At 36.0% G+C, this 26,496-nt stretch overlaps 1 protein-coding gene across 39 annotated transcripts in view; it reads left to right on the forward strand.

Moving 5' to 3' along the window:
* Positions 1 to 26,496, forward strand: part of RIMS2 (regulating synaptic membrane exocytosis 2) — a 448,206-nt gene that overhangs the window by 105,477 nt on the left and 316,233 nt on the right. For all 39 annotated transcript variants that reach the window (XM_027657142.1, XM_027657165.1, XM_027657167.1 and 36 more), the window contains one exon: positions 13,271 to 13,581. In XM_027657142.1, coding sequence (XP_027512943.1) covers positions 13,271 to 13,581 — 311 coding nt within the window. The remainder of the gene's footprint in view (positions 1 to 13,270; positions 13,582 to 26,496) is intronic.

Genomic DNA, 26,496 nt, shown 5'->3' on the forward strand with positions numbered 1-26,496 from the left:
GGTAAGCATAGGAAACACAACACTAATTCCTTCAAACATGTGGAGACACGACAGGTCCAAACCTGCTTCCCCAGTGTGCTGTCTTGTTCCTGTTGCTGTGATAATGCTCTCCGTCAGTGAGCTGCTGTGTTGATTTACTTTTCTCAAGGCTGTAATAAGCCTGGAAAACTTTTCTTCACATCTGGTGATGTGGAAAAACAGATGGATGACCTGTACATATTGTAAATGTGTAATTTACATTGTAGATACACGTGCACGCTGTTGCCTGTTCTCTCGAGTGAGCAGCAGTTCTCACAGCTGAAGCTGAATTGAAGTGTGTCTGTAGGCCAGAAGAAGAAGTGTTCTATGTAAATCTGTGAGTTTCCTCTTACTGACACCCCCCAAACCAATATTTCTCACCTCATGAAAAGCAATCCTGTTTAGTGGTTGTTTACAGAAATGCCAGAACACTTCAAAGGTTTTATTACAGCTTTCTGAAACCCTTTGCTGTTAGTGCGTTTTGGTGGTGTTGCTAACCTGGAACACAGGAAAGCCCACTAGAGGGGGTCAGAAATGTTTTGTTATCTTGCCAAGTCAGTATTTCAAATTATTTTTGTTACTATTTTTTGTCCAACTCTAGGAAAGTGTAATATAATGCCATGGCCTTTATGGCGTGTTCTAATCTGCATGCCATATAGTTGTCATAGGTAAGGGTTTATTCATGCCCCAAATCCACAGAATAAGCTGCCTGCTGTGTAAGGCAATTATTTGAGGGAGAGCATGCCACCAGTTACAAGCTTACACTTAACAGCTAGGGAAAAAAGGGATGGTTTTATCAGGGAGAAACAATCCATCTTCATTTTCGGTGGAGTTAAATGTGGGTTATGTCAGGTCCAGAACTGGGAATTAAAACATATATAACTTTACTTTCTGGGATGAATATAAATTCTTTCATAAAGAAACCATCATGTCAGGATTTAATCTCAACTGTTTAATCCCTTTTCTTTTTGAAGCCCTAGACATTTAACCTAACCCATTTATAAAGGCTGCATGTGGTGTCTTATAGAGCTGACTCGCTTCCCTAAACATTGTCCATAGTTACACTGAAAAAATGAAGGGAGAAGCAGAAGCCATGGAGATGACAATAGTAAGATTCAGTGGCTATCAAGGAAAACTAATAAGAGCTTCCAGGGGTGAGTTGAAATGTAATAACTGCACAGCCTATTTAAAAAGAATTTCTAACAAGCCACATGCTCTTTGTTAGGCAAACTCCGTGTCCTTTTTAAGGCACAAACATAGTTTCCAGTACGTACTTCTAGAAAGCCTTTTATTCTGATGAGAGCTTCAAATATTGATGCCAAGTTTTTCAGGACAAAATTGTGTTGATAATTCAGTAATATTCTTTGAAAAGTCCACTAGTTAAGTTATCTGCAAACTGCAATTATAGTGTGGGCACTTTCTGAAGAGTGATTCAGTTATTGATGTTTCTCAAGACACTTAGTCCATGATTTGTTTGCTGTTCTTACTTCATCTGGATTAACATATTAAGAATTTGGAAGGAAATGAAAGACTTACTAAGGTATGAGTGCTTTGTACTGTCAATTCACATACATGAAATATGTATGTAAAGAGCTTTTACCACATTATATTTCTCTTTCCCTGCAACAGGGAATGATGCAACAGAACAATAAAACAGCAAGTGATTGTTAAATTGTAGATACAATTATCTCAGTGAATGGGAAATATAACTAGTTTTAGAGAAGGCAGTAATCCTTATAACATTTTCAAAGCCTGCTAATTTAAACTATCAGAGAAGGGGAAGCATTCACCTAGTAGCAGAAGGACTTTGCATATGTAGAATCTGTAGATATTTTAAAGTAAGTAATAATTATGGAAGTACAGAAAATTGTCAATATATATAAAGTAGAAATGTGGGCAGTTAGCCAGATGGGCTTCCTAACAAAGGGGATTATTTGACACTGATTTATAAAAAAACCCCAACAACAAAACCTCCTTTATTTCATTGTGCATAACTTCTTTTTTTTCTTTTGTTAAATATGATTGTTCTCTTCTGCGTATTGATAAGTAATATATACCTGACCTCTGCTAGGTGTCACTAAATCTGTTACTTTTCTACCCTTAGTCTCCTATTTTTTTTTTTAATTTATTAAACAGGCATACTGACCTACATATAGAATATTTTTTTAATCTTAGATTTTCTTACTGTTCTGTCAGGGTTAACTGTGGCTGCAGCTCTTGCAGTCCTAACATGTAGCTGTTGTAGTATGCAAGGCAGTGTAGGTTTCCTGGCTGGATAGCACGGCACTGCGAGCTGGCGGGAGGGGAGTGTCCCACTTGCACTGTGCTGCTGCGGCCTCACCTCAAAGCCTCTGTGGGTTGGGGGCACCACAATGTACAAAGGACATCAAACTGTTAGTGAGTCCAGAGGAGGGAGACAGAACTGAAGAAAGCTCTCAAGGGTAAGACTTATGAGAAGTGGCTGAGGTCACTTGCCTTGTCCCGGTTGGAGAAGAGAAGGCAGAGGGGTGACTTCATTGCATTCTACGGCTGCCTCACGGGGACACGGCGGTGGGGTGGAGAGCTTCAGGCTGGATATTAGGAAAAGGTTCTTTCCCCAGAGAGTTGTTAGCCTGTGGAACAGACTCCCCGGGGAAGTGGTCATGGCATCACAACTGTTCTGGGAGCATCTAGATGATTCTCATAGTCATATGGTTTAGTTTTAGGCAGTCCTACAAAGAGCAGGGAGTTGGACTTGATGCTCCTTATTGATCCTTTCCAACTTGAGATAGTCTATGATTCTGTATGTATTATATTTTGTCTCATCTTTGCAGCTTGCACTGAGAACTGTGCTGCTGTGACTGCATTGTTGGAGTCTAGGCAGCAAGTTCAGGTAAAGTTGACGAATGTTTATGTGGGATTCAATACAGCAGTAACTGCGTGATAAGCATCTCAATTTTTCTATTACCATTCTCTTACATTTCATTAGAGTTGGATCTTTCATTTTTCTCAGACAATTTCAGTAATGAATGATGACACAGATGATGCAAATGGTGTAATAGTATTGATTTCAATTTAATGCCATCTGCATACAGACTCCAGGCTTATTGTGGTCCCATCACATTTTCTCCCTTTTTGGTCTCTTGTTGATGTTGATATTATGTCTTATATTTCTAAATAGCCTGTGAACACTTAGTGCCATTCATCTTCAGACAGTTTACAAGCGTTAACTAATGATATGCTCAGAACCTCCGAGCTGTAGATCATTTGTTAGTTTTATTAGCTGGTCCCTTAATGAGGCTATGACACTAGTACAGATTTTTAAACACAAAGAGGCCTAGATATTGAGACTTTCAGGTGACCAAAGTCTCAAAATGAAATAATTGTAAGATATTTGAATATTATTTAACAATGCCTTTGAGAGTAAAAGTCTTGGTAAAATAAAACAACTTGGAAATGTCATTTGGAGGATCTCTTCTATCTTCCAAATGAATAGTTATTAAAATACCTACAAAAATAAGAAAATATTGGAATAATATTTTATTAAAAAACCTTAATATTTTCAGACATCCTCTATTTGTAGTAGAAACTGTTAACATCAATCACTTTTCTAGAAAGCTTTTGAAAATTAGTAACTCTAATTTCTATTTGTATTACCTTACTCCAACCATAACTGCTTATTTGTATTTTTTACCAAAAATATAACTGCCTTTCCTCCATCACAAATTTCTAATCCATCAGTAAAGCTGCTCTAACAACAATCTTTACAGAGAGAATTATTTTTTTAGAAATTAGGAGAACAAATAGGCAAAACCAGTTGGAATGATGAGTTCAAGGAACTCATTTTTGTGCAGAGATGGCTAAGAACTGGAGCGTAAAAATTAACTCTAACTTCTTTTTTAGAAGCTTAAATGATGCTAGACAACATAGACATTACTGGTTAAACCGAAACAGTGAGGGCTAATTTAAATAATGAAATGGAGGGGAAAGCTGTAAGCAACTTCCTAGATGAGTTCCTCAAGCATTAGTACTGGGGAAGATCTTTAATATTTTCACTAGTGGCCTTGGCGTAGGGAACAAGAATGCTGTAATTAAATACATCAGTAACACAAAGTTGGATACTTATCAGTACAGGAGAACAATGGGATACTGTACAATAGAGAGCCAAATGACCTTGTGAACTCCAGTAGTAAAAAAAAGAGTGAGATAAAATAGAACTAAGTGTAAAATCAGGAATTTAAGAACTAATAAGAATTTCTACCCTGACCTACAGGTCAGGGACTCCTTTGGGGCTCAGTCCTGATCAACGATCCTGAATTCTGCTTTCCATAACAGGGTAACCATGTCCAAGCTGCTTATTAGGACTAGTTCTTGCTCCGTGCTTTTCTCCTTCACTGTGTGTTGGCATTGTCTGGGAGATGCTGGTTAGCAAAGGCCTGATGGTGCCAGGAAGCATAAGAATTAGCAGGCAGTCCTGGGCCAGCACCTGGCCCTGTGACAGGGTTATGTCTTGCTAGTATAGGCATAGTCTGAAAGAGCAAAAACTATTTGGTCTTGAAAAATAAAAGCAGAGAGGGTAAGCAACTGGCTGCTTTAAAAACATCAGGTAGCAACTCTGAGGAGAGAAAGGAGCTATTTAAACTTAATGACAACAGCAGTACAAGAGTAAATAGCAATAAACTAGTTTGGAATATATGAGCACTGGAAATTGAAAATCACTCCTTCCATGGTAGCTGTAGGACTTGGAAAAGCATTTTTACAGATTTTGGGCTCATTATTTATAACTAATTTAAAGATAAAAGTTTATTAAATTATGAAGTTTTTTTAAAAATTATTTTCTCTGAAGCAGCAGGCAACTGTAATCAATACATGAGGTCTTTTTCTATCTAGTATTATTATTTAGTGAGCTTTAGTTTTCTAAAAAAAGCATAGGAGATGTATGCTCAGTTCTCTTGCTTTCCTAAGACTATTACAAATCTGGAAATTTAGTAAAAGATTAGCTAAATTTAGTAAAGGTATATTCTATTCACTTACAACTGTTTTACTTCATGCCAAACTCACTGCACTTAATAGCCCTCATGGCCCTGTGGAGTACTTTGAAGGCTTACAAATCCCCTTATGGAAGCAATGCAGCTGTATTTGAAAACGCTGACCGGTTTGTACTATGTGCAGATCACACCCAATGTGACATTAACTATTTTATCACTGGAATTCTGTCTACCATTCTAGTTCTTCATGAAATCACAAAAACCGATGAAGAAGCTGAATATGGTCAATATGGCACTGTGCAGGAATTATGAACTATCTTCACTAGCACATGGAGTTTAACCTGTGCCGTAATGAAAAAAAGCAGATTATCACCTTTACATATCTTAAAAAATATCAGTTTCTTGTGAAAGCATGTGAACTGCTTCTTTTTATACAGCATCCTTTAGGAAAGATGTGCTCTGGCTTATATTAACCCACATAGCATAGTGTTCCAACTAACAGTTTCTAGTCCTACTGTGCACGTGGAGGCCTTTTTTACATTTTTGGAACATGAATAATCTGTTTTCCTAGTCAAATATCTTACTTGTTGGTTGTACTCTAGGATGGAAAAAAATGTATGAACAAAATTACTAGTATGTGCCATACGGATAAAAAAAAAGTGATACAAGAGAGTTACTGTCTCCATTAGGAAGATGAGTACAGCATTAGTACAAAAGAGTGAGTATACCTTTCAAAAAATTGTAGTCACACATCTTTCTCTTATACTTGAAAGATAGAACCGTGTAAATATACACCGTATACTGCAACTGCATGCACAGGAAGTGATATACGTATTTTATGCTGACTTGGTTGTTTATGACCATTATAACTTTTCATACATAATATATTCATTCACTACAAACTCAAGAGCAAATGTGTAGTATGGTCACTCTCTCAGTGCAAAGAATTTTTCTGTGCAAATACACGTATCCCTTAAAATATATGTAGAGATGTTGGTCTCATAGCAGCATTGTAGGCTTTTCCATTTTTATGAACTGGTATTGGAATTCCTGTGGTATTTAATACAATTTTGGGGGATAGGTATCCATGTATCATTACTGGCATAAGAAAAATAAACATTATAGCGGTTTTGGCATTCAGTCAAACTGATTATAACTTTATTACTTGTATGAAAGTGAAAGTCAGTACCATAGCACAGACTAGTGGCATAGCAAAATATTGAAAAAACAGGTAATCTTTATCAACTCTTATAACAGTCACAAATTCAGGAATTATCTTTGTTCCTGCAATATACTTCCTTGAATAAATGCATCAATTTAACCGAAGGAAATTGAAAGGGGAAGGTATCCCACAGGTACAATTCAATAAATAGAGTTTAGTGGATAAATACTAAGATAAAACCTTTGTTTGCTATGGTGTAGTATCAAAATGGAATGGAATGAAATGTGTGGTGATTTGGGCTAGGCCTTCCTTGGTGACCAGTTTGTAACCAAGGAAGGACCCAGATTTACCCAGTATTCCCTACGATTTTTACGTAAGCCAGACTATAAGAAGAAAGGAGGGAAGGCCTTCACTCTCTTTTCTTCTGGTGGCTTGGAGGTGCAGGTTCCCTGCTGTTGAGTCTGTTGTGTGGGGAGCGAGGCCTGGTAAGACCTTGTCGACCTTGGGAGGCGGAGGTTGCTGGCGATCGTCCCGGAGCGACTCTCAGTTGTCCCAAGGAGAGTGGTGGGATATTTCTTTGCTAACTCTTTAGTTACTAGATCTTGGGCTACTGATTGGGATATATATATATTTTATTTTGGTTTTGTTCCCTTTCCCTTCCCCCTTCCCTTTCCCTTGTGAAATTGTATATATTTTAATTGTATATAATTGTAACATAAGTGTAAATATATTTATATATATCACTTTAGCTGTCTCTTTCTCGTTTCGGGTTTTCTTGGTTGTTTTTTCTCCTTCTTCTCCCTGAGGTTTGGGGAGGGGGGGGGAACTCTTGTGGTAAGGTTTGGAGACTTGGCAGGGAGCCAGCTTCAAACCATATCAAATGGAATGGAATGGAATAGAATAGAATATTTCGGTTGGCAGGGACTTCCAATGATCATCTAGTCCAACTACCTGACCAGTCCAGGGCTTACCAAAATTTAAAGCAAGTTGTCAAATACCCCTTAAACACAGACAGGCTTGGGGCATCCATGACCTCTCTAGGAAGCCTGTTCCAGGATTTGACCACCCTCTCTGTAAAGAAATGCTTCCTAATGTCCAGTCTAATCCTTCATGACCTACAGTCTTCTGATTATAGATGAAGCTACCATGCAGTGGTATCAAATAAAAACCTAAACTCTTTAAGGAGAATTTCACACTGCTGTAACCACTGCAAGTGTTTGTTCTCAAGTACTATCAAATAAATCCATAGTTGTTCTGATGACAGTTATTTGGGATTTATTTTTATGTAGAAAAATAGTTACCAATGTGGAGTTACAAATGATCATAGAATCATTCAGTTTGGAAGGGAGCTGGCATTTATCTAGTCCAACCTCCTGCTCAAAGTAGGATTGACACCACAAAAAAAACCCCAACAAACTTCTGGGCGAGTCCTCATGTTAACATGATGATATCTTGTCTGTACAATCAGAGCAGTAAAATGAATTGGAAAAGTTTCTGTTTCATTAAAAATATAACCAGATTCTGCTGTTTACAATGTATGAGCATAAAGTAGATATGATTTATTCTGTTCACTCCAAAATAATGATAATGATCTTTAAAATAGATCTTAGCAGCTACAAATAATGCATCAGTATTCTGGACCCAAACCTCTAGAATGATGTCTCTAAAGATAAATCCTACAGCCAAAGTAAAAGCCTCTGTGTTTTCCAAAAATATGAATGTTGGCTACTGACAGCACATGCTATATTTAAGTCTTCCACAGTTATAGACAGTTGCTTTCATTAGAAAGGAATATCAAAACTAACATTTTTAAAGGAGGAACCTCGTGGAAAACAATACAAATTTTCCCTCATCAGTAGTGGAAATCAGTACTTTTATCTGTAAGAGACAACATAGACTTCAGACGGCGGGAGCAAAATGGAATTATTGGTTTTTTAGGACAAACATGAACCATGTTGGCAATATAACCAAATAGATAAAATTTTATGTTTTAGCTAACTTCAAGCAGTTTCTATTCTAATTCAAGGAGCTTTGAATTCTAAATATTAAGGAGAGTACTAAAAAGTTTAACTTGTGACAGGGAAAACTAAGTGCTATTGCTATTTTGCTGGAAAACTGTGGCAGATTTTAATGTATTCTGAAACAAACCAATAACCAGAAAAGCAGTTCCATCTCATTTTTTGGGGAGATAATGTTCAAAGTGAATCTCACAGTCTCAGAACCAAGACACCAACTTATTAAATTTATAGTTCTTTGGAAACACCGTTATATTTCAAATAGGCAAATGGGGAAAGATCAGCAGAAATTGGGACTAGAGGTAAGGAATATATACCATTGGCCCCCACTGATACTAGGGCTATATTAGCTAAAGATGCATAGATTTGCTATGTAATCGTAATTTCTGTGACTGCACAGAGGAAGCTGACTCATGGTCCTGGGTGCCAGTGCTGGTTCCGCAGTGTCTATTCCACAGCGACATAGTGACTAACGGAGAGATGTCCTCCAGCCTTGAAGAAATTTCATTGGTACAGCGCGACTTCAAACATTGCTCCATGACGTAATAAAGTTGTTTTGCACCTGGAACAGATTGGAAAAAAAAAAAAAACCCAAAACAGGACTAGGAGCAGTGTGTTAGTAATCTTTATTATTTGCCCTGATGCTGAATCCAAGCAAAGGGTTTTCCTACTCTTCCATGTGTCTCCTCTTTCCTTTCAATGTTGCCTTGTTACCTTGTATAATGTTTAAGGAAGTGTATCCTGCAAAAAATACAAGAACCAAAAAAAACCACAAAAAGACATATATATTTAAACCATGTGAAATTTGCTTAAGAATACTAACAGCAAGCACAACAGTTGTTGGCAAGCAGGTGAACTCTAATAGATTTGGTAAAACAACAATACTATAGAAGTCTTCTAGTGTAATTTTTCATCTCAACACACCTGAGTAGTGTTCTGAAGGCTGATGAGGATTTGGTGTAATTATTCCTTAGGTTGTAGTGTCTAAACTAACAAACTCAAACTGATGTGTAATCAAATATATCAAATATACTGTGCCTTTTAATCTAATATTAAATAAAGTATTATTTCCATTTTATTATTAGAAGTTAGTGATAGGCCATCTATCACTCTACTTAGGGGAACAGTGTATGGTGTTTTGTAAGGTAGCTGCCTTTTCACATTATCTAACATGATTGTCGTATTATATTTTTATTAATTTTTTTTTTCTTGAAATATCTGCAGATGTAATTTCTTGATGAATATATTTTCCATTTTACTGAATTTAAAGTGGTGTATGAAACGTGTTTTGAAAAATTTTATCTAATAGCAAAAAATTATAATGTCTTATTTAGGACAAGGCAAGGAAGAGATTTTTTTGTGCATTAATTATTTCTGATGCGTAGATGTGAAATGACTGATTATTGTAGGTTTTGCAGAATTTGTTTTATGGACCTATGTAAACAAAGTGTTAATATTATGTGATAAAGCTATTAGCAGAAGTGAGAGCATATTATGAGTAGTCTTGTAAGAAATAGTGAAGAAATAAAAAATGAGGTAGAATTTGTTTGTTCCTTGTATGGAACTAACCTTCCTGAATGGAAAGCAGAAGGAAGGTTTAAAGTAAACTGTCTAATCCAAATTCGGAATACTTCTTTACAGTGTTGTATAAAAGAAAAGAAATTTGTCTTTTAAAAAAATGGATATAAGCTTTGATGGGAAAATGTCAGGCTAGATATATTTAGTGCGGCTATTTTCACACTTGAGAAGTTAATTTGAACAGAACTTCAGCAATGCCTATTATAGGCACTAGATGGTGTTTCAGCCTTTCCTACGGAAATGCACATCCCGTTCCAGTGCCACTAGCACTTGAGATTCTAGTTTTGAACTAGTACTCAGCGTTGGAGAGCAGATTTTTGTCCATATTTTCCTTTTCAAATTGGGAGTGTCCCCATGTGAAGAACTGACACCCACAAATTGCAACAGTGACGTTTATGTACAAAATGTGTTCACAACTGCTGAAGTCCTTAGGGTGGTGCTCAGGAGAGTTGCAAACGGGTGTAGTAGGTACTGTGCCAGCTCTGGAGTGCAGATTTCTGATGTAAGGGATGAACTCTTTTAATTACTGTTTTAGAAGGGAAAATTCTGTGGTTCTTCACAGGTTTGTAAAACCGCGTGTATTGAGCATGCAGTCCACTTGGGTAGTCTTCTCTCTTCTTCTCTGCTGTGCTGCCCTCACAGTCCCATGAAATGCTCTATCCTGTGGGGACTTGGCAGGGACAGACCTGCTCTGCATGTGTGACCTGCTGAGTGCTCTGTCACAGGCACCTGGGAGCAGGAGAAATCCTGTCCAGGAATATGCCACCTTCCCATCTGTGCTCTTATAATGCTACCTTACAAGCGTGTTTCATTTGATTGAGGGGTCTGCACTAAAAATTACTGGTATTTTTTAAATTGCAAGACTGTTTCCATCGCAGCAATAAGATGGAGAAGCAATTTAGCTCAGTACTATTTGAGGGCTTGTAATTTTTGTGCTTACTGAAAGCACATACATTTGTGTCTGTGTGACAGGTGCCATTCTTCTTATTGTGTGTGATTATTTGAATCACATTATGACTGTTAGGGTCAACACTATGAAATCATGCATATTGAAAATACATTGAAAATAGGGCTTTATCAGAAATGTTAGCTGTAATTATCATTAGACAGTCTTAGAAAAGCAGAAAAGATCTGCAAAATGCATAAATATATGCACTTTTCATGCAATGTGTTTGAATTTTTTTCAACCTGAAATACTCTAAGTAAATTTTTCAGTTGTCAGGTTATGTCAGGAGTCCTCTTCCTGATTCTACTTTTAGATGAGGAGATATGAAATCATATTCATTCACAAGGATCTCTTATTCTGTTGGGTACAAGAGAATAATACTAATCATTCTGGAGTGCACTGTCTGGGGACAAAATATGGCTGTCAGCCAAGGACGTAGTTGCCCAGGTGTTTTGACTATAATATCTAGTTTTGTGATATTATGACATCTACTAATAGAAATAGCACATGAAAAAATGTTGGGCATTTTATCTCATTGTCATTAAAGTTGTTACATATTTGTATACTTCAGCAATTGTTTTAGATCCGGTCTTTTTATTGTACTGACACATACGTGGAAAGTTTAGTACTTCTTTCAGCTGTGTACAAACCAAGTAGAAATACTGAAGCCTTTTAATTGCTATTAATAAAAGAGGGCAAGAATACTTCTGTCTTGGGTGCTGAACTTTTATGTTGGCGTTTTCATGTACTTTCTAACTTAACTAGTAACGGTAAAACAGACCTGTTCTTGAATTTGTATTTTAGTGGTGGCCAGGCCTGAAGAATACACAGTTTTGACCTTTGAATGTCATCTAAGGATATCTAACCTACCTCAGGGAGCAAGTCACTACTTAAAGAGTCCTTCTCTTTTTTACCCTCAGTGCTTTAATGGTTTATTCTGTCTTGTTGGTGTAAGCAGGCATGAGTTCTCATAGATGGTATCAGCCCTATACAAAATATTAGGCAGTGTACCAGGATGGGGCATATCACCACCATTAAATGGGCAAGGGATGCCTCCTTTTCCTACCCCAGCCTGACAATTTGTGAATGAAGGAGTCAGTGAGTTTAACTTGAGTATGAATCTTGCATCCAGGTAGCCCTCTACATGAAGCTCTCATCGAAACATTTTTTGCAAAGTTTGGCTAGAGACCATGGTTGAAATTTTCTACTAGAAAACAGCCTGGAGAATAAGACACAGATTGAGGCTTCTGAAACCTTTTCTAGTGGACTGAGCTAGATGTATTAGGGAGGTATAAACTACATCTTCCATGTTATTCAACCATGGAGCCAACTACATTTAAAAGAATAATGAAGAACATTAATGTAAACCTTTGAATTTCCTGAACTGTACACCCTTGAAAAAGAAACATCTTAGTGTAGGATTAGAGACATTATAACTACATTGAAGGTTGAGCGTAGACATTCAAGGAACATGTAGTAAAAATGGTACCATTTTGTTTATGAACTTAGACAAAGATATTTAAGGAGCAGAAAGAGAAGAATAAAAATAAAAGAAAAAAAAAGCCAAGCTAAGGCTAAAGAAAAGTGAAGATTAAGGAGTGAAGGATTAAAGTTGCAGTGAAATAATGCTATCTACAACCAAAATTTCAAGATAACACAATAATCAGTTTGAATGTACCATTGTGTTCATGAGTGGTGTGTTGTATTTGATTCACTACATCCTGATTTATTCTCATATAACATAATAACTGAATATGAAATTGACTTACAGATAATTGGTGCTGTCAGTTTGCTGCACTGGCGTGTGACTAAGGTGATCAGATACAAAAGCTTTGCGAGCAAGTAGATTTTAGATTATTAAAAAACCTCATTACTATATACAGGATCTCACAACTGGGAATGTGTAATAATTTTAATAATTTAGTAAGCATACAATGAAAGGTAAATCTTGGCTATGAAGTAGGGAGATGCATCATCTTATACATTGCGCTACTTTATTTACAAAATGACTTTAATATAAAATTGCTCTGAAAATTAAGTCACTTCTTGAAGTCAGCTTCTTCATATAAACATAAGATGCAGACCACCGTGGAAGTAAACCAGTGAGCGTTTTGGAGAATTATAAAATTACTTGTTTGCAATAGCAGAGGATCTATTCCAAAGTTCCTTACTCAGTGAGAGAATGTATTAAAAGCTTAATGATTTCTTAATTCATTTTTTCTATCATCCTCAAACTATAGTCTTAATTTTTTAGAACTTAAATATATTGCCATTGGAATGTCAAGATGTAGAACCTTTTCATTTATGTTGCTTCTATCTGTGGTTTTTCCTTGTGTTTCAAATAATGAAACAAGAAAAGACTAAAATTATTTTTGCTTCTAATTTTTCTAAAACAATCTCCTCCAAGGTTGTACAGAGATATTTTATAATGTTGTAGCTAAGCTACTGTAATTTTAATAGAAAGAATTAAAACTGTATTCTTTCTACCTTTGGAAATGGCAACAATCAGTTGATGTGTACTTGATGAAGACGTTGTATACAGTGTTTACAAGCTAACAGATTTTACATTTAAATGTCTGAACAGGTAATGTGGGTATGTAACTTGTGCCGAAAACAACAAGAAATCCTCACAAAATCAGGAGCCTGGTTCTATAACAGTGGATCACATGCACCACAGCAGCCTGACCAAGAAGGAATTAGAGCTCTGCGGAACGAGGAAGCACCTCAAGAGAAAAAAGCAAAGCTGCAGGAGCATCCTCAGTACCAAGGACCACCAGGTGACATATCCACACAAGCTTTGGACAAAAACAGATCTCAAGGGCTCACAAGACAAGACTCAATTAAGAATGGTTCAGGAGTAAAGCATCAAGTAACAAGTGACACAACATCAGACAGGTAAGAAAGTATTTAATGCTTATCCTTATAAGATCTCCTGAATTTATGCTACAAATTTTATTTTGTCTTTTAAACTTTTATCTTATTTTTATTCTGTAGCCTCTAAAATACATACTGAGCATTTTGAAGCAACAGTTGAGAAGTCTTTTGTTGGTTTCAGATGGTCATAGCCAATGTGTGGTATTCATTCCTTCTTATTGAAAAAAAACATGGAACATGGCAGTTGCAGCATGACAGAGCTTGTCCAGGTGCTTGCAACTTTGTCAAATCATAGTCATTGTGCTATGTTAGCATATTTCTTTTGTGGTCACTAACTTTATAGCAAAAAAACTGTAATAATCCAAAATAGAACTCAAAAAGGCAGGTTAGTGGAAGATGGTGTCCGTTCAGACTACTGAATTAAAATATCTGGTTGTACTTGCAGTAAACAGTATTGAAGATGGTGAAATCTTTGTGTAATGACCTGAGCCTCTTCATGGTTTTTTAGTACCTTGCTTTTAGTTACTGTCATTAGTATGAAAGTTTTTTTCTTCACTTGTTTGTGTTAATGCTACTTGGCATTGTTTGAAACTGTGACTCTACTGGCACTAATGTAGTAAGATCTGCTTTAACCAGAGGCTGGAGGTGGAATTCCCTCCCTTTTTCTTGAGGTGATTGTACCAAGAGGCACCAGAAGGCTCTCAACCTCTGCAGCTACATTTTACTGGAACATAAAAGTAAAAATTGTTTCATTGAATAAATTTAGTTTCTTCCTAAACAGGACCTTAATAGATCTTTAAATATGGTGAGAAGCAAAAGAAGAGAGCAAGCTTGCTCACGTGTTTCCATACAAATGGTACCCTCACGTGCGCATGAGAGAGAGAGACCTCCAGCTGCCTTGGAATTTGGCCTCCAGAGCAGTGTAATCTGGCAGCATTCCTCTTCTGCCCAGCTATGACCTCATTACAGTATTTATTCTGTGAGCTTGAAATAAGTTAGACAGATATAATATCTTTTACAGCTAATATAATTAAAATAGTTTTCCTTTTTCCTCACCTCTTGTATTCCACCATATTTTATTTCCTACTTTTGGTCTTATATGGGAACAAACTGAATGTAATTAGTCTAACCTTTTTTGTTTAACTTTTTCTGCTTGCTGCCCTTTGCTCCGGTTTCAGCTGATGGGTTCAGTACATAGTGGCTCTGAGTGCTCCTCAGTTATATGTGTAGTCTCTGAGAAGTTCAGCTGGCATCCTAACTTGATGCTAAGGAGCAGGAGGGAGAGAGGCATTCTCTTGTGTTAATAATGTGATGATAAAAAACTCTTGCTCTTGTTCTCAGCAACAATTTAACTCTAAAAATGTTTTTATATTATGCATGCAGAATTACAGAGTGAGACAGGGATATATGAGTAAAAAATTCATATATGCAAGATGCATTTACCCGAAGTAGAGTTTTATGATAAACAGGACAGTATAAAGTAATAATTGCCAAGAGGAAGAATGTGGACTTTATGCCTGAAATCAGAACTATTCTGCTAATTGTGATCACTTCTACTCAACATATTGTTTAAGTCCAGATCGTTTTTTCAGTCATTATCCTCTTCCTGTTTTATTTGGATAATAATACTGATGTTCCCTAATTAACATATTCAAGTGTGCTTAGAATCTGATATATATTAGATGCTACTGAAGGATAGAGGGTCTGCTGAATATTTTTTTCCCTAATGTTTCTCACATAAACTCTTTTTTTTTTTTTTTCTGGAGATAATGAAAAAGATTCCTCCATGATGCCCAATGAACATCTTTGACATACTGGTCAAATGGGTTTTTAGAAGAGAACATCAGTGTCTCTGAGAGAGACTATCCCAGAATTTAAAGATGGGGATAGGCCTTAAGTTTGGATCTCTGTATGCTGTTCTCAATAATACTGGAAAGACTTACTATTTGTGCTGATTTTGGCTGGGGTAGAGTTAATTTTCTTCACAGTGGCCGGTATGGGGCTGTGTTTTGGATTTGTGCTGAACACAGGGTTGATGATATAGAGATGTTTTTGTTATTGCTGAGCAGTGCTTACACAGAGCCAAGGCCTTTTCTGCTTTTTCTACTGCCACACTGGCAGTTGGAAATTGGGGTGCATGTGAGGTTGGGAGGAGACACAGCTGGGACAGGTGACTCAAATTGACCAAAGGAATTTTCCATAAACATCATGCTCAGTAAATAAAATGGAGGGAATAAGAAGGAAGGGGGGATGTTTGTAGTGAGGATGTTTGTCTTCCCAAGTAACCATTGCATGTGATGGGGCCCTGCTCTCTCCTGGGAGTGGCTGAACACCTGGCTGCCCATGGGAAGCAGCAAATTAATTCCTTGTTTTTCTTTGCTTCTGTGTGTGGCTTTTGCTTTACCTGTTAAACTGTCTTTACCTCACTCCATGAGTTTTCTACCTTCTATCCTTCCAATTCTCTCCTCCATCCCACTGGGAGGGAGTTAGCAGGTGGTTGCATAGGGATAAGACTTAAACCGTGGCACAATTTTATTACATACAGCTGCTTGTAAGAGCAGAAGATAATATATTATTCTCTTTATACCAAAGTAATGCACAGAATATATATATCATAATTTGATATAATTTCAGTATTAAAATTTATAAACCCATATATATGCTGCATATTATTGTTTCAACCATTAGGCTAGTATTCTGTTCCCTTGATGTATGCAACAGTCCCATTTGCAATTGATAGATCCCAAACTGTTTAGACAGAGAGATAGGTAATTGATTATGGATTTTCTTTGAGTGATCTGAAATTTGTTGCCTTAAAGAAGTCTGGGATGATTTTGGATTGCACATTCTTCAAGGACATTTTTCTCATATTGTATCCATTACAGAAAAAAATAAAATGTAATTAAATGTCCAGGAGCAAGTTGTACTTACAATCAGCAGTTTATAGAATAGAATCATAGAATGTCTTGCATTGAAAGGGACACTAAAGATTGTATAGATCCACCCCACCTGCCATTGACAGGGGCACCTTTTACTAGACCAGGTTGCCCATAACCCCATCCAGCCTGGCCTTGACCACTTCCAAGGATAAGGCATCCACAACTTCTATTGGCAACCAGTTCTGGTGCCTCACCACCCTCACAGTAAAGATTTTCTGCCTTATATCTAACCTAAGTCTACCATCTTTCAGTTTGAAGTCTTTACTGTAATATTTACAATCTGTGCTACAGTGCTTTTGCTGCTTTGTACGTAGTGAATCCATGGATAAAGGCAGAGGCAGCAGGCACACCTTAGGACATTCCCCGAAAACTACCAAGTGATGTGAATCAAAGAAATGCAAAATATTATTCTAAGTAATCCATAGACTCATAAGGTCTATTCTGAGGTCTGCTTTGCACAGATGCTAGATTTATGGCTGCAGTTCTTTGATTTGTAGTATTCAATTTCACGTTAATTCTGGATTTTGCAAAAAGGTCTTCTTTTATTTTATTTTCATCCAAAAATTTCATGTAGTCTATTGTTCCCAAGACCTATACTACTCGTCATTCAATACATTGTATTTTCTCTCCAGCAGCAAAATTATTTGAGCAGATATAATCTTTTTTTCAGTCATTTTGTAGCAGACAATCAGCTTGTGAAATGGTTGGTTTCTTCATTCCAAAGCCCAAGCCAAAGCAAATGTTTACGACATCCTATTAAAATGTGTACAATATACTAGTAATAAAATCTGGGAATCAGGGAACCTTAATACTGATACAAAGCTTTTTAAAATGTCATTCTGTTTCCCTGAATTATTAGATCTTTAGGTAGTGTTGCCATGCTTGACTCGTTAAATAATTATTTCTCTTGCTTTTAGCAGGATTCATTGTAAATCCATTTTAGTAATTTTCCACGTATGAATTCAGTGTTTTAAATTGTAAATATTTTTTGACATTCTTCCAAAAATGTTGCTTCACAAACCTTTTTTCTATATACTTAGCTATCTTAAAGTAGGAAACGACTCATACATCTTCCGAAAGTAAGGTTATAACTGAAATGATGTAATGTAGTTCAGGAAGATAAGAATTATTTGGGTTTTTTAAAATTATTATTATTTTCCCTAGTCGTATTGTATGAATCCAAAATGTTTTTCAAAATTTGAAAATGATAACTTCAGTTTTACAAATATATATTTGTCATGCATTATATTAGTGTAAGAAAAACTTTCCCAAGGATATATTTAATGAGATTCAATGAAAAAAAAGAAAGTCAACTTATTCTTGCTGCATGTATTGGAGGGTAAGCCATGTCACAAAAAGAGAATTGGTTCTTGGTATCTGTAAAGATCATGATCTGTAAGATCATGATTTGAAGCAAGACTAATGAATAAAGCTGCCTGAACCCTTTTCAGATTAACTGCAAGGATATGAGATTAAATCATAAAAACCAGAATGAAAACAACAAATTGAGAGTGAGCAGCTGCAGAGTTGCACAACAGCAGTATTTATTTTCCAGGCCAGCAGATACGGATAAAATATGTCCTCCTTCCCTCTTCCTGGGCTTCTCCTTTCAAAGCTACATTATTTTGCGGTTTATTTTCTATCAACCCTCTTATCTCCGAAAAAAAAGAGGATTTCTGTGGTGGTTTCCATATGCTATAGTAGGCTTGGAGAATGCATTTTGTTCTGAGCAAGAAATGTAAACAAGAATATTGAGGCTAGTTGGGTCTGAAGACATAGGATTTCTGCATGTATTCCTTATGAAATATATAAATGTGCTTCCCACATATAAAGGCTTTATTCTGTTGTGTTACCAATGGCAGCAGCATTAAAGTGGTTCCCTGTGTCCCTTTGGTTCTGTTCTTGGAAGGAGTGCCAGTATGAGTTGGCAGTGTAGAGTCTGTCTTTTGGGGGCTGCAGTTTGTGATGTCAGGGAGTGAACAGAGAGAAAAAAGACTGAAATATGAGAGAAGAGGAGGAGAGAGGAAAAAGCAGGCATAAGCTAGACTAGAAACATCAAAGAGCAGCATGAATTAAATAAATGAAAATTTGTGTCCATCTGTTTCATGTTATATCTTTTTCAAACGACTCTTCTTTAATTGCTTCATCATGAACAACTGGTACTGAGGACAGCACTGATGGTAGTTTATTGCAATTTAAAATATGACAATGTAACATTAAAGAGTCAGTCAATTACATTTCTTTCTGAAAAGCTGAAAACTGGCCATTTCTCCAGATTATTGTTATTTTTCTTCTTCAACACTTGTGACACAACACTGTAGTGCAGCCTCTGATTTTGAATGGATTTTTTTTTTTTGACAACCTAAGTTGATAGAATTTTAGGCCAGATGTGTTAAAAACCCTTTATTTGGACCTGTGGAAATTAAGCATATTTGAAAGCAATCTCAAGTAAAATAGAGGTATTTTAACTTTTTAACCTTTTTTTTTAACCTGCTGACATATTTAAAGAGAGTGAGAAATATTAAAATAATTGTATGGAGACATTGTTTAAAATATGGGCTTTGGTATCCAAGAGTCAGACTTATAAAGCTGTGCACAGATGGTTTCATGTCTGGAAGTATCCATTTAGGACAACAGGGTCTATAAACTTTTTATGTATGACACAAAAAATAATGTAATTTTTTTTTTAACATTGTTGACCACCAAAGCAGAAAACCCCCTCACAATTGTGAAAACATAATTATATTCTTTCACTTCATGAATAAATCTAATACTTCAGGCTGAGTTTAAAATTGAATCAGCATTCTTTTCGATGCACGACTGCAAAGAGCTCACACTGACTTTCCATGGTGCTAGAAGAGGATGCAAAGGCCTTTAGAGTGACCGTACTGTATTTTTTAACATATTAACTAGAGATTTACGTTTTATGAGTTTCGAACTGCAACTGAATAAGCTTTTATATTCATCTTCCTATCCTATTCTATCATTTTTTATCACTTTGGTAGTCAGCCCTTGGAGCTATAAGGTAGAATCAATGTCAATCTGAAAACTAGTCTCAGTGGTTTTGCTTTTGTTTCTTGTGCTTCCATTTCAGTTATGCTTTGTACAATTCTTGAGGTAATAGCTTAGAACAAATAAATTAGTCTCTTCTTCACAGAGCTGCTCTTTTAATTGTTTAATCTATCTACATATAGGTTTAAGGGTGTGGATCAACATTTCTCGGCTCTTCCAGTTTTCAGGTAGAAACTGAAGTTATGTTTATCTGCTGTCTCAATCTCGAATGACATAAAAAAAACCTTATAACTATGGCTGGAAGAAGCAATAGAAATTTATGGGAAGGGAGCCAGAGAAATTGCAATATTTAATTATTGAAAAGAAATACCTTGGGTACAGAAAAATCAGAAATCCTTCAGTGCAGAAATTTTAATGAAATAATTAGACACTTATGACAAGGATTAAGTTACATCTGCTTATGAAGATGAGTAAGGAGTTTGATACCATCTGTAATGCAGGGTCTCTGTAAGGAGTTCCTGAATGATATTTACTTTGTCTGTTAACAGTCCAGACTACCTATAGTGTGCATACTGTGTTTCTATCTGTTCTTAGTAGGTTACAGTGGATTGCAGCATATCCAATCTGTTCGGATTTCTGGAAAAGAGGTGAAGCTTTTTTTCTCCATTACCTTTTGCAGAATTGTCTGTCTTCTGGGAAACAAAACTGCTTGGATAGTTCTGTTTGTTCCTTAATGTTGGTTTTATGGATCTTTTCCTCACATTAATAGTGACCACACTAACACAACGTTCAGAACGTGGAATCACATTGTGACTTCAGCGTGGTTTTTCTGAGATGTGCGTTGCTTCCCTCCCTCTACTTTTATTTTCCCTAACTGATAATGTTTTGTTAAAAGAAATACCTTCAATTAGTATTTCCAATTGAGTCTTTATCTAGCTGTAGAACCTGTACCAAGTAGCATTGGGCCTCTGACCAATGGTAGCTACTATTTGGGGTCATTTTTTTTAGAGAAAGCTAATCTGTTTGGAGAAGAGAGAAAGAGAAGAGGAACATTCTGTAATTGCAGCAGAACTAACCTACCTTAATAAACAGTCTAAAATATCTGTGTTCCTTTTCAAACACTGAAATATTTTAATTAAGCAAAAAACAAAGAGATTTAATTCCAGCTTTAAGTGACAGTCTGAACTCAGTTGCAATCATTCTCTGCAGTGAGCTAATCTCACACTGATTTTAAGGAATTTAATTTTCACAGTTTACTGTAGAGTGCTTTTTCAAAAATAGTTCCTTTGCAACATGATGTTTGTGTTTTGCTTACTGTTACTGATTACTTGATTTTTTTTTCTCAGTTATTCATATCTGTTGAATGCTGCTTACTGAAAACTGTAATTTACTATTTGACTTTTCTCAGTCTTCGGCAGAATGAGTTCAGTCAGGGAAGTCTTGATATTCAGTGCTGATGTTTGGTATATTTGCAGTCGAGTTTGGCTTTCCATGGCAGTGTTAGGTTTCTGTATAGCACAACTCTACCTTTACCTGTACTGAAAGACAGGTAAGCAAATCTGTAAGTAAAGATATCAGCTGTATCTGAATATTGAATATTTTTTATTAAGTGCTGACTGCAGCTAACATTTGTGGAATTAAATGTGGTTTTGCTTTTAGCTAAATTGACCCTGTAAGAAAGCAATATGAGAAAAAAACCTGAGAGTGGTAGCATTTTTAAATTATTTTTTAAGATTAATGAGACCAATACCTTTCTGAGTTGAGCATGTCTTCTTGAAGTACAGTTTTGTTGACCTTGCACAAACATTAATGTTAAAGCTCACTCTGTGTTTATAATCCTTAGATGTGCTGTGCTGTATTTTTTGGAGGCTAAATTCTCTTCAGAAGTATAAATAACAGATTTTGTTTAAATTTCATATTTTTCAAAAAATGGTTTGTAAAGGTGAATTAGATACATCTGTGGAGTGCAGCTGAGGGAAATGTCTAACATTTAGTAAAGTCAAATTTGTTGTTTCTGGCAACAAGATGAATCTTGAATTTGCAGTTCGGTGACCAGCCTTTTATTTTCATACTTTTTACTGTAGCTGTGTAGACTGAATTATAAAAAGAAAAAAAAAAAGGAGAACGTGTAGTTGTTGCTGGTACAAATTCTTTCTTTCGCTCTTTGTGCTTCTAGAAGTCACAAATGATAAAGAAATTACTTCTGCAGTGCAATTAAGTTGTCATTTATCTTTTACATGGCAAGATTAAAAATTTTAGTAACTGTCAATCTATTTTCTTAAGTCAGATCTGAGGAAAAAGTGTAACTAAAAATGAATGCAATAGAACCAGGGTGACCATATTTTCATAATTAAAATTTACATTATTAAGCAATACCATTTTGTTTTCTACCTTGTTTTTAGCATGATTATTCTGTTTCTTTTTCTGCCCCTTCTTCAAACCAAATTCTTGTTTGTCCCTTTGCCTACTCTGGAATGTCCTTATACGGTTACTTATTTATTTGTTTAATTTATTAGCTCATTTTCTTTTGTGTATCACCGTCTCTTTCTCACTGGTGTGAGTTCTTACCAAACTCTGTCTAGACATTGGAAGTGCTTTCAAGGATACCCCCATGGTATTCTTTCTTTTTAAGATAGGCATTCTTTTCTTCTCTAACCCAGTTCTTTTTCTTTCTCCCTGATGTAGCTCACCTCTTTTCCTCACTTTACAACAATCCTGCAACCATTCATAAGTGCTCTTTCAGTTTTGCGGTGAAGTAATTGGACACTTCTCTCCAAAGCTTTGAGAAATCCTAATTTTGTGCTTTCCAGTAAAAACAGACCCCTCTACATTCTTTACTAACCAGAAGGAAGACAGTCACAGACATTTTAAGGGAATAATTACTTGTTCCAGCAAAGTAGTGCAGTACAATGTCATTTCAATTTAAACAGAAAATATAGGTGACCTGAAGTCAGTAACTCTTAAAGCAGAGTTTTGAAATCCGAGGCAATACTTATATATGCAGCTTGTTCTGACTTCCTGCACAGTGCAGAGCTGTGCCCTGAAATCACGCCCTGGTGTTTTTAGAAAATGACATCACGAAGTGCCCAGTTCTGCAGCACTGATCTTCCTGGAAATGTTGTCAGGGACCTCAGTAACTGTATCATCTTCATAGAATAACTAGAGGTTAAGTTGCTCCAAACACAGTTTTCCCAATTTCTGGTCCAGTGTTTTGCCAGCTGATAATATCTGCTTGAATTGGCTCCTAGATGTAGTTTATCTGCCAAAGTAAGTTTTTATTATGCAGCGTGTAACAGAACGAGCCATGAACTTTGCTGCAGAAAACCCATTTTCTTTGGTAAAAAGAAAACACCAAGAACAGGAGTTCTTATGGTAATATCATTATAGAAAATAATGTATTTTAGCTGCAAGAGGTTTTATTTGTAATGACTTTGTGATAATGCCAGACTTTAAATGATAGACTTTCTTGATGATCACTTAAAAAAATTTAAAAAATACCCATCAAGGCAGAGGAGATTAAAACAAAAAATATCTGATTTACTCTGTAATTCCAAATAAACTGGGAAGCTTCAGAGAGTCATTGCATTCTAAAGTTCCAAATCAGTGCACAAAACCAATTTTTTTTTTTTCCAGAGGTAGATTAATTTTAATTGAATTTTGTTGACTCTGGCATGAGGTGCTGGGCTGGCAAAAATTGACCTGCTTCAGTTCTATCTTTATGCTCCAGTTAGAACTGTAAAAATTATTTAAGCTAGAAGAGGAATCAGGATTGGTTCAACAATCTCAACACCTGAATATAAAATTTGACAACTTAACAGTTAGTTCAGCAATTCCACCTCCTCGTGATGCTGAGATAATTGCATTTTACTCCTAAAATGGACATGTAATGATTAATCTTTCTGTACCATTCATTAACAGGGTCTAGAACAAAAAGGTATCCTTGAAAGAAACCAAATTTATCTCAGATATACATTTCTGATAAAACAACGTATATTTTGGATGCTCCTCATGTCTCATAGCTCTAGTAAATACAATGACTGAAGAATTTACTTTCATTTAGAAAACATGTATCAATATTCAAAGCAAGAAATTTGATCTTCTAAATAAAATTGAAATAAAAAATAATGTAATTTCTACTCAGCAGATTCTTTTTTTAATGCAGAGATTCTTTCCAAAATTGTAATATTAGTTATAAAGACCCTGAAAACCAGGGTGAAAAGGAAAAGCAGAAGATATGTCACTTAACCTATGGAAAAGAGAAAAAAAATCTGTAGATGGGACTCACTCAGAACAAACTCTGAAGCTTTGGATATTAAGGACAGTACTTATAGGGTGTCAGCCTCTCAACAAACTCGTTTTGGATGATCACAGACCATGTTGCAGTAATGACTGATGGACTGGCATAGATCTGGACTGTTCATTCTTACCCACTTTACTTCTTTGCTCCTCCTTCAAGTAATTAAGGGCACTTATAAAAGTGTTTGTGTTCTTTTGATAGATATTCCCAAAAGCTGTCAGTTGTTTTTGGAGTTAAGCCTGGTGAAGGTAACCAAACCGGGAGATGTTGCTCAAGACAAGAATTTTAAATTTCATTCTCTATGTGGCTTATGGGTATTTCTTTCAGAAGAATTTTTTTCCTCTGAAAATGAGATTTATTTAGAAATGTATTCTGTGGTATGCCACTGAATATCATGAAGCCTTACAGTTACAACAATCAGTTATGAAATTAACCCTAACTCCCTTCCCAAATGGCCAACACTGCCTCTACTCCACTAAAATAGAACTCCTGTATTCAATGCAAATCCAGGCTTCATGGCACTGTCAAAGGAAATGAATTCCAGAGGTGTGGGATCATCAGGAAAATATTCTTCTGGTATTCCAATCAGCTGAATATAGAAGCAACCCAGGAGACCATAAATCTTATAATGACATGAAAGGAAGATAAATTAGTCTCTTTGAACTCATCCCCAAAATATGGAAAGCTCAAAATTTTATCCAGTATACTGAACAGCAGAGATTAATAAACAATCCAATGCATAGATATGTTATCTTAGCTTCTGTTTCACAAAATGAAAAGACTGATCTTAACTTTATTGTTATTTGGAGAGTGATCTTTTAGTTTACATATATATTAGTCTTTCTTTCCATCGCAGATCACCTGGACATATTGAAACCCAACACAAGTTTGGAGGCCCTTTAAGGTCAGATCAGTCATCTGAAAGTGGAGAAATGACAATAAATCTCTTAAGATATTTTTCAAGTGACTAAAAGAAATTTCTAAAATTAATTAAACTCCCAAATTCACTGTGAATAAGACCCAATTTCTGCAATGTATAACCATCATAGATTTCAAGATCAATGTAACTGTTACTTTCTTTACATAACAAAGAGCTTTATTATCAGCCTGCTCCCCCAAAAAGCATTTATGTAAAGGATCTCATTTAAAGAGGATAACTGTGTATTTCATGAAGGAAACATTCTCTATCTGAGTGTGTATATTGGATTCATTACTGTGGTAGCTGCATTTACATTGTTGGTAGTCATCGGTGGACTGTTGTAGAATTTTACATTTTGCTGAAAATTTCGGGCTAACCTTGTCCTTTCTTAAATTTCTATAACTTGGAGAATAAGAGATCTAAGTAGAAACTGTCTGTGAATGCTGAGGAAATCAACTTGCACCTTGAATATGTCATCCTGAGGATGAGAGGAACTACTGATACCTGAAAACTGTTAGTGCATGGATTTTCAGCTTCTGTTTTTAGTATTTTACATTATTAATCATGCATAATACTTTAGGATTTTAAATCACCTTTTGGTTTTTTTGAAAGGTGACAAACGATCACTTTTGATCAAAGTGAAGAACAGAAATCTCTTTTGTAGCAGATGAAGTTTTCAGTGCATTGTTTCAAAAATCAATCCAACCTCTGTTCTAGGCCAGCAGTTCTTGACTAGTGAGACACATCTCATTGGTGAACCATCCAGAACTGCAAATGAGGCATAAAGCAGGATTCATGTACTGTAATGAGGTGCAAAGAATATCAATTGATTGTAAGTCGGCTGGAGGTAAAATTGGTTGAAATATACTCCTCTAAAGCACGTGTTCTGCAGGGTGAAGCACCTACTGCATAGTGAGGCTTTTGTATCAGTGTATTACATGGACTCCTTTGCTTTAACCAGTGTATAGCAGCCTTCTGTTGTTGGATAATGCAGCTATTCCCTTAGTGAGGGCAATGAAGTCTCAGGTTTTTTTTTCTAACTCCGATTGCCTGATTCTTCCACCTCAATAGTATTCCTTTAATACTTCCAGGAATATTTTTATATATTATATAGCCCATGTATGAATGTGGACAAATGTATATATTCATACTAAAATTTTAGGATGCCTAGCCATTTCAGTAAACTGTCAGACACTGAGGAAAATGGAGAACTGATTATGGGATTGTCACTTGACCCAGAATATCCAGCCATTTTTTTGTGGAGAAAAACAGATTTATTTTTCCTGTAGGAAGCTGACCAGTCCCACAGACATGAAATAAAATTAGTAGCATGTATGAATTATTTTAGTACAAAACAGAATCATGCTTTTGCAGGTTGAAGAAGTAATTTGTACATTTAGTAGACAAATAGGTTGGCTTTTGGTTTACCAAATGCAATTTCTGCCCCAGTACCTCTTCATGTAAATTATGCCTTAGATCAGGGTAGTGATTTAAAAAATTAATATCCCTAGATTTTTAGGACTTCTTTTCTATATGTGATATCTGCCATCCAGAAAAATTTTGCTAGAAGCCATGCAGATCCATAAAATACCTGTGTTATATGCAGGAAAAAGGGAGAGAATGAGCACACCTGGATTTTTTTCTGATATGGTGTCAGAACACAACCAAGACAGGAACTGGAAAGTGTTCTCAGATCCAACAATAGAAATGCGACCACAGAGTTATATTTCTACGTACTAAATAAGGAACTTAGACAAGCATAAGAACAC

The sequence above is a fragment of the Corapipo altera genome, unplaced genomic scaffold (assembly GCF_003945725.1).
Source record: "Corapipo altera isolate COAL_440 unplaced genomic scaffold, ASM394572v1 52b, whole genome shotgun sequence".
Taxonomy (NCBI): Eukaryota; Metazoa; Chordata; class Aves; order Passeriformes; family Pipridae; genus Corapipo; species Corapipo altera.